At 43.1% G+C, this 15870-nt stretch overlaps 1 protein-coding gene across 7 annotated transcripts in view; it reads right to left on the minus strand.

The window, feature by feature from the left end:
• LOC136434982 (protein piccolo-like) overlaps positions 1 to 8659 on the minus strand; it is a 75605-nt gene extending 66946 nt beyond the window's left edge. For 4 of the 7 annotated variants that reach the window (XM_066428122.1, XM_066428125.1, XM_066428123.1 and 1 more), the window contains exons 1-2: positions 8058 to 8642; positions 7584 to 7818 (exon numbers count right to left, since the gene is read on the minus strand). In XM_066428122.1, the coding sequence (XP_066284219.1) occupies positions 7584 to 7818; positions 8058 to 8335 (513 nt within the window). In that variant the 5' untranslated portion in view covers positions 8336 to 8642. Of the gene's footprint in view, positions 1 to 7583; positions 7819 to 8057 lie in introns of all 7 variants that reach the window. The other 3 variants (XM_066428124.1, XM_066428126.1, XM_066428127.1) reach the window with 3 other exon arrangements.
• Positions 8660 to 15870: the final 7211 nt, after the last annotated feature.

Genomic DNA, 15870 nt, shown 5'->3' on the forward strand with positions numbered 1-15870 from the left:
TTTTAGCTGTCTTGACAGGGAAAATGCTGTCTTAGATCCTTGTTGGTTGTTGCTTCTGTCACGGCCTGCTTGAAAGTTAAAAGGCATAAAAATCGTACGATGTCTTTCGACTTAAGTGACCGTGCCCTTACTCCACCGGGACAAAATATGCTAAAACTTAGAGGCAACTGCCGACACACATGGTCTTCATCACAAGTAGAGTAGACTTTCCGATTTACCCCTTGAAATGTCGTGCCGTAATCTGGTTCCGTGACCTTCATGGCATAATTGAATCAACTGGATATTCTAGGTACATTAATCATTAAGTGGGTCCCCGAAGCTCGTTGGACTAAATTTCAAAAGCCTACCTTTCTTTGACAGTAATTCGTACTGATACACATGGCAGCACATGGTATTCTTAACAGTGCGTTGTCAATTTGTGTGAAAAGATTGCGCGATTGCATTAAAAGCAACGAAGCACTTAAGAATTGTGATATGGTTTGAATGTCAACCTGTATTTCTAAAAAGATATCCTTCAAATTCTGATAATGAGAGTGTGAAAACATATTGTATGCAGACGGCGGATGTCCCAGTCTCTGCAATTGAAAGGCGACCACATGATGAACCTAGCACCAGTCACGTCCGTGTCGAACTCCTGAAGCAGTTCAAGTTCAATAATCTAATACCCTGCTGCAAAATTTAGCAGCCGTAATTACCGAAGGTTACAGCTGAACGGATCGGGGAAGTGGTGCAGTGATAAATTCTGCTCGTACTGAGCCACACGGGCAGGCAGTGTGCTGGGTATTGGGGATGTGCCGATTGTAGGACGTGTTTAGCATAGCAACAGACTAGAGTGTAATGTTTGGTATACTGGCGAGGCGGAACAGAACTGAGGACTCATTACCTGGCCCTGCGACTCCCTGCAATAAAACAATTTACAAACTATTCGGTAAGACATGACCATAGTGAATTATATCTCAAGGTTGAAATTAGACGGGGATTATTGCATTTTCAACGAGTTTTTCTCATCATTTGTTTTGCCGGTCAACGGTTATCATTAGTTAACGATACATATAGCTTTCCGATGACTTGGGTGATTGCACGCGGAAAAAGTAGGTAGTTTATTCAGTATTTTTGTTGAAACGTTAACTTAACATGAAGGTCCCACGAACAAGGTACGCCATGAGACGATACCCAATCTTTACACAACTTCAGCTAAGCGTCGATGTTACAGAATTGTCTGATAGCCTTCAATCTCATATTTCGAGAAAAACGTCGGACACGTATGCAAAGACCTCCAGTGCCGGACTTTCTGCCGATGACGTACGGTAATATGGAGAGTGGGCGACATGTCTAGACATTGATGGACGAATGACGCCGATTACATATTGATCTGAAACTTAAGTCTCCCGGTCCAATCCTTCATATACCATTACAACCAGGCATACACGAATTGACGCATGTTGGGCGTCACTCAAATCAGTTTTCTTGCCTTGGTTCCGTGAAGCAATTCCGTGACTTTGTGGCCCACGATGCTTTGCTTCGGACAACGGCAGAAATCTTCTTCCAATTTTACAGCAATTACTCAACAATACACCGGCGGAATGATGCTAAGACGGTTGTGAAAGCCTCCCGGTCACGTCGACCACTGGGACTTTTGTCTTACCTATCGGAGCAAAAAGTGAAGATATCTAAGAGTCAATTATCTTCAAAGAGGCGTCTAAAATTGAAGGCTCTGCATTTGATAATGGGCTTCTATATGGCCGGTTGGAAATGAAAAGGAGGAGAGTCAGTTAATAGAGGTTCTACTCAAAATACCGGAGACCACTGGCGTGTTTGATCACAGTAGTGTCTCTAAAGAAAAGGCCGAATAGAAAATAAGCCGATATTTGTGAAACAGCATCAAGCGTGATTCCATGTCTACGCGTAATTGTAAGATTCAAACAGCTAAGAAGGACATCAGATGTTCTGAATCATAGTTGAAATGTGAATTGCCAACACAAAAATTGGACTGATCAGCTCCGGTCTTTTTTAAGGATTCCTTGACAAGGACTGGAGCTGATCAGTCGAAAATTTGGTACGTCCAATTTTTGTGTTGGCAATTGCAGTTCAACTTTGATTCAGAATGACTGCTACCAACACAGATGCACTTTCAAGTGAAGACATTAGATGTTGCGTGTCGAAAATGTAGATGTCAATATTCACTACAGCATGATACAGTGATTCAAACGTCTATTGACAAAAGTAAGCCTTGTTGATCCAGACACAAAGTGTAGTGTAAACAGACCCGAAGAAAAACGTGAGTAAAATCTGGCACGAGACAATCTCCACACATCTATAAATATGTAATGATGAGTGACTAATTACATGACACTTTAGTTTATCATCGGGACAGATGTTTATATATGTTTCATATTTGAAATCTGATGATCCGTGGAAATGACATTTTTCTCTTACTAGGAGGACCCCGTTGCTTGAAATTTCCGAGACAGAACATACATTATCAAGCTCTTTTTACATTTTTTAACGCATATCCAGTCATTCTTTACCCTGATTATGCAACATTCCATAGAAGCATACAAGCCATGTCGTTGATATCATAGTATTAGTTCTTACAATGGAGTATTGAACTCTACAGTCGACTGCTTTCTTCGCCTTTCTTCCAACGTCATTGCTTTGACACTGGAAACGATTTTTGCACATTTTGCACTTATATTCCTCCACGGTGTAATACCTGCAGTGACAACTGCAATCGAGGGTTTACGTTTTACGTCATTTTCACTTAGTGATGAGCACATCATACATGTCCAGCTGAATCCGGGGGATACACATTTCATGCAGCGAGGATTACCACGTACGATACAAGGTCGGCTCTATTTTATCACCACTGGCCGTCAGAGCTGGGCTTTTCACAGGGAGGTCACCAGAGAATTGATTGGTGTTATTGTACAAACACACCACAGTATGGATGTCTATTTTTGTAGTCAGAGCTAGCTGTGGCTGCATTTAAAGGGTGTGATAAAAGGACTATGTATTTTTCATGGAAAATGTATTAAATATCTTATAGATTTCGTTAGAGTTTTAGGACAGGATAATTGCACGTAAAAGCAGATTGTCTACAGAGACCATATGCTGCTACATGATTAGGTTGATGAAAGGATGATAAATCCAGAGGAATTATCCGCTACTCCGGACAGATCTTTCTCCTCCCTTGTGCAGGTAATCTAGTAAAAGGCGGCTAGGAACAGCGGAAATCGCATTATCGTAAATGTAATTCAATTTGGGGGAGCTATGGCTATGTGCTGCCTGTTGACGTTATGGCTGCCATAATATTTCATTGTGCAGCAATCAGACGTGTCACGCAATCCTTGCAATAAAATCTTCAGTACCCAACCTTTAGAATGCTTATTAATCAGTATTTTGAACAGGGTCAACTTATCATAAATCCAGTTTATCAAACCAGTCGAGTGAGTAAATTATTCACAATGTGCACAAGTGTCCAGTTTTGCGATATACGAGGGAGTCCGAGTCCATATCATTATATTATGGACTCATTCTACTTTGACCTTTAACCTCCCGTGTCCTTGTAGCAGTGATCATCGCCCCAGGTGTAAACCCCAAAGTGGCATAACCCCCATCAAGATATCAAACATAATTGACATCAATACAAAAAACACAACAGACACCGGAAAATAAACACAATTTGTGATTTTGTGTTTGCCTTGTTTAACCCGGTGACCCCATAGACGGCGTAAACGAGGGCCGCCATTTTGAATGGTCAAACTTCAAGTTTAGGGCACTTCTTAGTAAACTTATAGTAATCTGACCGTAGATGTGGGTGCATTGCTCGTATTCACTCTAGATATGGGTCGTTAATGATTAATAAAGAGTCATGGTCCTAACCCATCTCCCTTTAGCCATTCAACTACAATTTGTATAGCCCCATGCTTACTATAAAATCAAGGCTCCCCCGGTGTACACTATGAAGGCATTCTGTTATTAGGATCATAGCTGACGGCTAGATATTCCATGCATGAATATTCTAATCAGGACTATGCAGACTACAGGTAATTCGTCGGGAGGAAATCCTAACAGGGATTACAGATTTCCCACCAGGTTTAATGATAGACCCTCTCAGTTGCGCGGGCTGATTGGTTGACTATTCTCGATGCAATTTCCTCCCCGCCATCTGGACCCGTACATCAGCGCACTTATTTCTCCATCGTCGTTACAATATCTCTGGCAAATGACAAACATCATATGAGTCTGGCAGGAAGCAGTCGAGATTAGAAACGGTCGGTTCAGTTTCGGACCATTTCACCCGCAGACGTGACCCAACCTCTTCAATATTTCAAAACGATGACAAATGTTCGCTTACTTTAATCTCCACTGTTAACGTACACATCATCGTCATGAAACATTGTTTTGCCATTGACGTGTGCAGTGAACTATGCCTCACTTCTGTGTATCACAGACGTAGACCTGTTATCCAAACATCTCACTTTGCTTACAAGTTACAGTTTTTTAACAATTCAAAATGCCTTGTAATGTTATAATTCTTCAATTTCTTCTTTGTTAATGTTTATTGCGTCTGGATGTACTGTACGATTTATTCAACCTGCTGAAATTAGAAAGCATCGTTCGTGTTGACCAAGGGGCATTTGACCCAGCGCGCGCGGGGTGTGCTGGGTCATAACTGATGACAGGCCTACCGGAAGTTGCCCTTTATCCTATATTTATTGCTCCCCCTGTGCCTGGGACAGTGGTGGCACGACTTTGATATATTGGTGTGCTCTCGCTCGGAGTAATGTTCACGGTCTGACTTCAAAGAATTAGTTCTCTTTGAAGCGTGCATGTTTACATTAGCGACGATGCCATAGCGTGCGCACTGCTACCGTAAAAGCAGCAAAATGGCGTCCACAGACGATGTTACGTCATTTATTATTGATATCCTAATCCTTGCACCTTTTCACATCCTTCAAATATCCAAATTCCGACTGACGGGTGGAGCATAACCTTATTGTGTCCGGTACATGATACGGGCTGTTGTCTTTCATGGCGGATTGGTACTCCACCCACCCTGATGGACCTCAAAATCACACTGAAACGAACGGTGATTTATGTAACTAGATTAAGGACCTGACCCATACAACCTCTTCTGTATATCACTATTATACGTGCTGGTGGAGCAATCTTTCTCTTTGTACACTATACGAACAAATAGAGGGGCTAAACATACGTGTAGGCCTGTCGTGTCTGACTGTTTCTCAAACGTACCGCTTTATACGTTGTATCTGAGATAGGTAAACGTTATTGCGTTTTAAAGGCTACTGTGTTGCTTGATTGCTTTATCATAGTATATTTGTGAAAGGTACCTTTCACCTTTGATGCAGCAATCAGGCGCTGTCATTAACAGACTATGCATTAGAGTGTAACTGTAGCTATGGTTATGAATGTAATAAACATGTAGTAGAACATGTGGTCGAATTCAGAAACCCCTCTCCAGTGCTACGTGCAATGTTTACAAACAGTAGCTACTGTCTGATTGCTCATCTCATGGCTATTCAAGCAGAAATACAGCAACAAAAGTCTGAAAAACATCTACATCACTGGATCACAGGTCCTGTATATAACATCTATTCCAGTGATACTATCTACTTTATTAAGGACCTGGTGAGATGTTTGTGTAGGGGTCTGTCCGTGTTTATGTTATGAAGATAACGATTTGTGGATCTCCATGACAACGTCATAGATATTGAATGATGTAACGTTGGGGCGTCACGTGAAATGCCCCAGCTATGACACAGTAATTGGGCCATATCGGGGACCATCTGGCCCAAACTGAACGATACGCGTACCGCTGGGGTCTGTTTGCCCAGTCACTTGACCTCAGGGTCCCCCGCGTTTACCCCCACAATGTTTGGAAACTTTTAACCATATGGCATCCGTGGATGAAACTCGCTCTCCACTATTTGCATTCAAGCTAGGTAAATTCTACGTCCTTTTGTGGTATTTGCGCGTGCTGTGTTGATTAACTGCCAAATTTTGTATATTGTTCAGTTACCAGGGCTAACCCTTCGGTTAGTTGGGCAGCCCCGGCTGTACTCTTTTTACAGCCAATCAAATAAATCAAATTAACGGCCAAATGTTATAATGTGTGTTATGCCGACTGCCATGTATTTCCCAGTCCGTGTGCCGCTGATAGGACATGAATGCGCCACCGTAAAAGGCTTTTCAACTTTCGGTGCGTAAATGTCAAAACAGGACTGGTATCTCTCTAGCCACACTTCGCCAGGATTGTGCAGCATGGCAGATAAACATGCGCATTTCAAGCTCTCTGATGATAACACACGGTAGGACGCAGCTCTACGATACGTTTGACTATTGAACCACGTTCAGACGGAAGTTTGATACGTGCGTCAACATAAACACCTCTCGCACCGCCAACCATTAAAAACATTCCCCCAGAATGATGTATACAGCTCCACCAGGATGCGTTTCTTATAAGGATGTATCAAATGTTGCAATCTAACACGAGATCATATTTTCATTAAAACGTTCGCATTCCGCCAGGCTTTGCTGTCAGGAAGATGAATATATGAGGTACTTTGATGCAACGTCGGATCCCTGTGTGAATCGTTTTATATGATAAAGGTTCTGAGGTGCCAACGGCATTAGGAAACAAAAGGTCCCTTTGTGTAGATCACCCTGGCTGTATGGAAGTCAGGATTTGGGACAGCTTATCTAACGATTAAAAATGTCATTTTCTTAAACAAGATAAATATATTTTTCATGTACGTCGATGTCAGGATATCGTAGCCAAAGGTTTTGTTCTGAGAGTAAAAAAGATAAAAGCATGATCTAAATATTTTATCTAAAGCTACAAAAAAGCAACCCTAGTTCCAAGACGTAGGGTGAAGATTATGTCCTTTTAACTTCCGAAACTCTGGCGCTGAATGATGCACCTGCTACTGTGCGCGCCTCCATTTTGGAAAAGGCATCATGGGTATTCTTGTCGTCTGCAGCTCGCAGACAAGAATGCTGCAGCTTTCAACACTTTTGACTGTATTTGTCGCAAGTTGTGGATTGTGTTTTTTCTACACAAGTTCAATGGATCTACCCCTCCAATATTTCTGTAGTTGTGTAATATATTGTGTAGTAGCAAGAGGTACGTGTTTGCACTATTTTGACCTGTACTGTAGCTGCAGATCATACCTATTTCTGGTTAAAGTAGAACGACAACGGCAGAACAGACAGGGAACGGATGAACGCAGATGTGTTTCAAGGTATTAATCGGCTGTGTGATGTATTACCTGCAGCAGTAACGCTACTGGAACCGGCGGTCGCATGCTGCGGCAGATGAATTTTTTAACCGGCTCCAGCTTTTCATGAGGCACGATATTGATCCATGCGTTGGGGCAGAAGCGGGGGCCATTACGGAGGGGGCAGCACAGGGATGCACTTAGGAGTTGTCTCGATAAGTCTGGATGAAGGACACCTACTCACGCCTACCCGGTACCGCTACTTACATGGTAATGCGTCCCTTATCATGTACATAGATGAGGTGTGGAGTCTGCTGACAAACAGGACGGACTGATACATACCTTTTTGACAGACGATGGTGACATAGACCCGCACGCTACACAGACGACACGTTCACAATCATAGCACACTCTCCCCTCGGCGCCGCTAGCACCTCTCTCCGACCCGGACACTGCTGGCAGCTCGGTGGTATGGCATATGGGACACAACTTCTTGGCTGTTTCAGGGGTGGGCGCTTTAGTCGCCGCTTGTTGTACCACGGTTTCCGCTAGCGTTGTAAAGTCCTCTTCCAATTCTCTGTAAAGTAAGACGACAACAACTGAAGTAGATTAATGATCTATGCCTTCCGGTCGTGAGTAAATATTACATTAAGTATCCACCTTTATTGCAGGTCATGCGCCTTAACATAACCGACGCACTCCCAAATCAAATATTTCCGATTGTTATTGGCAAAAGTAAACGAATTATGTCTATGTAGGGATCACGGAGGAGAGGTAAATCTGTATGGCATGAAAGGGAGGGCAATGATTACTGACCGGACTCGTTGCTCTTCCTTGTCTTGTAGTTCTTTAGCCCGTGCTAACACTGCTTCTATCTGTGCACGCTCCTCCTCGGTCAGGTGGCTGAGGTCCGCTTCCGGGGGCTCGGCTATGGGGGTGGGAGGGAAGGGGAACGCCTTCATGGACCCAGGCGACACCTTCCCCCCGCTCTGAGGCGTGGTCACCTCCCTTTTAGGAGGCTGGGGAGGGGGTGTTGTCGCCTCGTCCTCCGTGTCGCTCCCCATGAGGTAGTCCCGAGCTTTCCGTAGCCACATATTTTGCACCAAACCCCGGACAGGTCGTTAAGCGCCCAACAACAGTGGTAATGGAATGACGGGATGAGAGGCAGCACGCATAACGCTATCATGAAGACTTGATCCCTCAAACGGAGACGCGGGGCTTTCCGAGCTCATCGTGTAAGACGCGACGGCGAGAGAGAGAGATCCGTGCCGAAAATCCTGGGATTACTGGCGGCGTGTAACGCCATCAGCGTCTGGTGTGCACCACCCCAGCTTCCCCGGTCCCCGGCACCGGTGGCTGCGAGCGAGTTCTTGACACCGACCAGTCCATTATATTGATAATGTATGCGCTGTAGGGTTCACTCACTATGCGGTCGATCCCCTAGGTTATGACGTCTCCCCGCGCATGCGCAGGCCGCCCTGTAATCTTCCCGGCGTTACTAGAGCCCTGCTGGGAGCGCCACGTGCCGATATGAATGCGGGATGTTTTTATCAATTCTTACAAACCCGACGTGAATGGGCGCCACGATTGTCCGGATTAACGGGCGGTAACAAAGGGATTTCAAAAATCACCGTATTTCGTCTCTTGGCTTCCCGCGGCCGTTAGAATAAAAAGCTCCGCCTGAAATAATCCATTTTCATTTCCTCAACCTTCATTCCCTGGAGCCATCATCGCCGCTCGTTATACCTGCTGGGTGGACACATTTATTTATTTACTAATAATAGTAGCTAATAATTCCATCATTCAGACATTCTACTTCATCTTTCTGGAGTTTGTGGATGTCAAACACCCTAAACAATCAGACGAGAAATCACATTCTACTGTCGACACTGTCCCCTGTCCAAGGCCGCCGCGTGTATCAGATGGTTTTCTGTTGACCAGCTTCATAAATCTTTCAGTTGGAATCGCTGCGGTATTGAAAAGCGAAGAATGGAGGCGGAAACACGTCCCTGCCGCGCAGTTGACGTGCGGTTCTGTTTGGTGACGGCTCGTCGTGTTGGCGGAAAACCCCGCCTCAGGGTAGCGGTGCATCGGACAACAAAGTGCCGAATCAAAACATCACATTGCATGTCTGAATCCACTACTAGGTTCTAATACTTGTACTAGGCCATAGGTGAACGTAAAATGGTACGCGCTGTCTTGTAATTATTATTCTATGATGCGCATCACATACAGTAGTATGGAAGCGACGGCACGAAATGAAAATATTCCCAATCCAACGGGATGAATTCTGTACGTAATTATACAAACATGCATTTCATTGTTTGTGTTTTGTTTTCAGTTGGCTCGTTTCTATTGAAGAATTGGAAAGATTCGTACAATACCTTCGTTCAAATGAGCAGCAAATATCACTGTGAATTTTTTTCACAAACCTGAAAATATATATTCATATTTTGTCTGTTCGCGCTTTCCGAAAACGTTATGTTCGAAGTCTAGAGTGTAAAAGCACAATTTATGCCTAAACCCAATGCACCATGTGGCCAATTGACTTGTGTGTACCCGGGCGATTAGATCGTGTGGTCTGCATGTATGCCTACCCAGGAGTGTTAGTGGCAGGGCTGGTTCATTTCTAGTGCTGACAACAACTTCGCTTTCTTTTCTTTTTAACACGATCTACTGATGTTGCCGGCTGTAATGTAACACTTAGCTAAACCTCTCTTTCCTCTCTTTCTTTTACACGTCCTCGGATATTCATTGATTTTGATTAACTGCCCCGAGCCATTTTGTGTAGCGTCCGGTTCTGTATAGAACTGTAAGCTACACATTTGGAATACTAAATACTCTACATACGGCGTAACAACGACTTTAGATTGACCAACATTTCTTTCACTCTGCATGTGAGCGTGTGTGTGTGTGTGATTGTTTCGTACAATATAGTAATCACGTCAGTTGTAGTTCTTTGGAACTTCTCACTAGGACCGTTGTCATGAGAAATACTGACTTTATCTGATAGTAACATCCTTCATTTGATTCTCAGTAGAATATTGGCACTAGTTGATGCCCGACATCTATATTTCACTGGCACGAATATATGACTTCATTGTCAGACTGTCTGTCGCATTCCATTCATTATATCCGGTTCTTTACATTCCCAATTGTTTAATTACTTTTCTCTTGTGTCTGTACGCCGTGTAACTGATAAATAGGAAGACTGCGTTGTTTCTACTTCATCCAAAGGGACTAAAGTCTTTTCTTGGCTTGTCTGTCTGCCTGTGCGCCAGCGCGTGTTAGTGTGCATGGGTATGTATGTGCATGTGTTTGTGTGCATGTGAGTTTGTATGTGTGTGTTTTTATGTCAGTATGTGGGTGTGTATGTATGTGAGTGAGTGTGTGTGTGTGTGTGTGTGTGTGTGTGTGTTTGTATTTGTGCGTTTTTATGTCAGTATGTTGGTGTGTATGTATGTCAGTGTGTGTGTGTGTGATTGTATGTGTGCGTTTTTATGTGTGAGTGTATGTGTGCGTTTGTTTATATGTGTGTTTTCATGTCAGTGTATGTATGTATGTATGAATGTGTGTGTCACCGTCATACATCATCAGTGCTGCTATTGTGGTCTGTGCGACAGGATGAGGCGTATGGGTAAGGGGGTGAAGTCTGTTATCTCTGATTACTGCGTTCTATATCGTGGAAACTAGCTCTATAACAGGTTTGCTGCTTTTGTCGATAGAACCAACTGAACCGAGTTAATGAGACTGAGACTTTAAAGAATGCCACCTCAACTGTATGATCATCACAACCGTAGACACACTCGTTTTCTAGTGATATCGATGTTATACCAGGCTGGTAGCGTTAACGAACGCCATAGTCTTCCAGCATCAGTGGTATCAGCTTATTAGAGTGCGAATTGCCCGAATTGAATTGGGAGACAGAAACGGCAATGTAAAGTGTACAATACTGAAAGCGATGTTGTTGTGTAATGTATTCAGCACCAGGGACAGGGATAACCCGGGCTGGCGGAATATCATTCGTCATCAAAGATGAAGACAAAACAGTCCTAACAGACGCCCCGCAGCGCTAGACGGCACAGTGGCGTCAGTGTGAAGGTCCTTAGGCACGACTACATGGAATAGTATTGACAGTGGAAATTTTTAACTATTCAATCATAAAGGACGGGCATGAGAGTGTGACCGTCACTCACGCGATGTAAAAACATGTACTGTTAGTGGGAATAATATTCAACATTGGAAATTCTGTGATAACTGTTCGGTTTGCCGTAGACCTGAGACAGGGGCAGTGATAACAGGACGTATCTCGTTTAGCAGCGAGACGGCATTGCCATGGACGGTCGGTACTCATTGTTATGGTTGTGTGACGTCATCCTGTTGGAGACACGTGAACGTACTGTATGCTAATGTTGAAACGTCGTCATCAGGGCGCACAACTGTGTCAGTGTTGATATACCTCAGGCATTGTCACACACACACACACACACACACACACACACACACACACACACACACACACACTGTATGTAATAAATCTAACAATGCAACAATCTACACATGCTTCTATTGCTATCACAGGCCGCAAGGGAGACTCAACTCCAGAGGAGAGTGTTCTGGTTCTGCAGATAATATTTTTCTGCATCCAAAAGCATAATTGTAATGGTAACTTGATATTGAACTTGATAGTCAACCGTCGCATTATACAGCATCAATATTTTGATAACCCCCCAACTGCCCTTCGGATAAATTCCAGCTAGGTGTAACATATTATATGGCGAACAACCATTGGTCAAAATTCAACAGGGGCGATGTTAAGAAATTTTGTGTTGAGCTTAAACATTACCTTTGTTTCTGGATACTTGTGTGTCTACTTATAGCCTTAGTAACTTTATTTTCTTTTCAGACTTTGGTCTCTGGCCATCATCCCGTTGAATCCCATACTTAAGATCTGATAAAATGGGAAATCTAGAGCTGATCTTGAAAATGATGTTCATAGTGCACGTGTGTGTGAATAGCTGTTCATCAACTTTCAGCCTTAGCCACTTAATCTCACCGCTTATAGATGTTATCGTAGGTTGCGAATGAACGTCTTCTATGATTTCAGACCATGTTGTTGAAAGCCTGACTCAAAAGAAGCCGACCACCCATTTCCTTTGCCACAAGCTGGAAAACTCTGATACAAGAAATTACATCGCTTTCTCCGTGCTGCCGATACGCATAAATCCATCCTACGCTTTCAGTCAAGTCATCTTCTCAATCAATCAATCAACCGCGAGACCCGAGATTTGCGTGAAGGAAGTTTTAGATGGGGTTTGATATACTACGTAATATTCTTTTATCAAAATCATGTGTCCTGTGTGAACTTAACAAAAATTGCTTGAACAAAATTTCAAAAGAAAACACATTGACATGCACAGCAAGTTTCCTAGAAAACGGAATGTTCTGAACTTTCGGAAGATCCTGCCTCAAAGTACTGAACTTTTAGGAATTGTGCCAAATCATGCAGGTGACAGAATATGTGACAGAATATGACCGCAAGTGCACAAAATCAAATTTTGTACATCTTCCCATGCCACAATTCTCATCAAGTCGTTGATGGGTGTGGATGTGAGCGGTCGGTACGCAATGCAATCATACCGAATGACACAGATTTCGACTGATGCACTCCGATTGACTGGTGCAGCAAATTGATGATTATTTTGTGCAGGTTGATCCCATGTCGAACAAAGTTTCAGACTGTTATGTCACTGTGTGTTCAAAGCGACCCTGATGAAATTGTGAGCGGTGATGTTTTTTTATAGCGAGATACCACTTTGTGTTGTCAAAATCAGGACGTTAGTTTTTATGTGTGAACTTACAATAAGGTAAGACTGGAATTGCGGTTTCACGCCTTTGTAACCGAATTTCATTGTAATTCAACTGGTTAATGGATGGTAAGCCTTCATCGGTTTTGCACATTTTAGACATTAATGTTCCGTTTAGTATGCATGACGTCCTCAAGCGTGGAGCCAACATGGATATTGTAAGTGTTTTCGGGAAGATGGAGGCGTCAACATGTAGACAATTTTGTATTACAGAATCTAATCGGATTTTGTCGATTACCCGATTTTTCAACTGAGGGGAGAAACGTGAAGCATTCATCAGAGAACATACTGCATATGGTAGACCGATCACAATTGCAAGGGGAAACGTTCTCACTACAAAAAAAGAATATGGCCACAGATCTGAAGCTGGCGTATGTGTACATACCAATCCATGTATATTTGTAAGTCATTGGTTTATGGCAATTGAAGATGGAATACTCAAATCGTGATGCTTTGTTATCGAAACATCATGAAAACATCTTTCTTTTCTTCGAAAACAATCTCTTGGCATATTACAGTTTGCATATCACGCATCACCGCTGTTGATTACCACTGACGACACAGCACAGACGTAGAATATCGAAGACTGTTGCCGTGCATTTCTGCACCATGTATGAAAACATGGGACCCAAACATGTTTAAGTATTCGAAGCCTTTAAATGTAAATGTCAAAAAGGTCAGAGAATTCCAAAAGGCTACCAGTGACCTTGTCAAACACAGTTTGGTTATGCGTAGGTCCCGATTGAAAAAAAAGGGCCCCGTCAGGTAGTTGACGGGCTGGGTTGGGGTTTTTTTTTGCACTTTCATGCGTGACCCCTACGTGGCCGCGTGGGACACCCTGCGGCTGCAGGGCTCCTTTTGGACACCGAATCATTTTAGACCGGACTTAAAATCAACGCGGAAGCCGGTAACAAATAGACGCCGTGAGCTAATCGTGCGAATAATACCGGGAGGTAGTCGGCAGTCCATCGGAACAAATTTGTGTCTTAGGGGACTACACCCCCTACGGCCACCGGTGCAAATGGGACCGTAACATTAGATGCCTTCACTTCACGCGTCAGGTAGTATTGAGGTGATTTTTGTGTTTGGAGCTCGGGAGTTTGTAGCTAGTGCCTTGTTGTATTCGCACGAAGGTTCATCGGTGACGGTAATTGACATAATGATAAATTTGCGGTGTTGGATCACTAGTAAAAGCGGCTTTGTTCAAACACATCATTACAATTCCATGATAAACGCTAGAAAACAATGTTATGCATTGAATAAGAAGATCCCAGAATGTTTCCATACAATATATTGTATGTGATTTAGGCCTTTTCGATACTTTTCCTTTGAGATTATTTGGGTTGGAGTTAAGTGCATCTATATTATAGTTGATGTTATTTTGCATGGCCTAACAACATCATGCGAATATTGCATCGCTATGACGCACACGTTTGTTATTCCAGTCTGGCCCCGGTATCAGACAGGTCATGTCGGCATCGCAGCTACCGTTTTACACCAGAATGGTGTTTGATTGGCGGTTATACTGCGGTACAAGAATCCCTCACACCCGCGACACTCGGAGTGACCCATTACTGAGACGCCATACTCTCGCAACTCATTCCAAGCGGCCTTAACTTCTGACCTGGGCTGTAATTGGCTAACTCGGTCCCTGTAGTTTGTATGTTATTGCTGTATGTTAATTGGGTTTGGCGTTACATTAACTTATTTTAAGTAACACCCCATCCGTTTTCCTCATTGTTTTGTAGGTTAGGTTATTTATGTTTTTCTTTTGATAATTACATTACCTAATTTTGTTCCAACACTGCTTTTGATGTATTATATCCTTTTATGATTGTGTTTTGCACACGGGTGTGCCGTACTTGTGCCACCGATAATAGAGTTCAAAGTAGACCCATCAAGTCACTATGACACGGTGTCGTGCTGTTCACGAAAATAAAATCAGCTTATCTAAATTCGTCCTGCTGAAAACCATTAGGCGAGATGTCGAACTGTCACGCTAGTGACGGATCTCCATTAAGATTGTACAGGACGAGGTAAAAATGGTTTCTAGTTGACTAGATGCGCACATCATGGTCCGCCATGCATCAACACAACGTTCCACTGAGACAGGTTTGCTATAACGATATCTGAACAGAGTTTATGCATTGTTTATGCATCAAGCTCTAACATAGCTGTCGGCCCTATTTGTCATTGTAGACTTCTTTGTTTTCATGTCGTCTTTTAACTGATTTTAGACTGACAAATGGGTATAGTCTAAAAAGGTCATTCGGGACTAATCGTTTCCTTGTTTTCCAGTCTATACAGGTACGAAGCAAAGCTATTCCCTAACAGGCCTCCCTGGATGCTTCTGCATTGTAGTCATAAAATGATAAAAGGTTCATAAGAACGTACTTTCTTTCCGTGCTACAGCAATGATTTACACACCAAACTCCGGCGCCGCCCGGCCACCGACTGGCTTAGTTATGACCCTTTGTTATTGCTTTCAGTAATTCCAACGTCCGCGTGAGTTGTAGAAAATGAAAGCTCCCTCACGAACTGTCTCGTCTCTGTCTGGACCTAACGCCCATACTTCAGGTCTCCTTGCACAACTTGCTTACATTCCACCAGGGCGGCGATCTCGCTGTGACCTAAAATTTGACAGATCGCTCGACGAATTTTATGTGTAAAAAACGAATTTTTTTACGATTTGTGTATTATGTGTCTTTTTCGTCATACTTAAACATTTTGCATGATATTTCAATTATGAAATCAAGGGATAC

The sequence above is a fragment of the Branchiostoma lanceolatum genome, chromosome 5 (assembly GCF_035083965.1).
Source record: "Branchiostoma lanceolatum isolate klBraLanc5 chromosome 5, klBraLanc5.hap2, whole genome shotgun sequence".
Taxonomy (NCBI): Eukaryota; Metazoa; Chordata; class Leptocardii; order Amphioxiformes; family Branchiostomatidae; genus Branchiostoma; species Branchiostoma lanceolatum.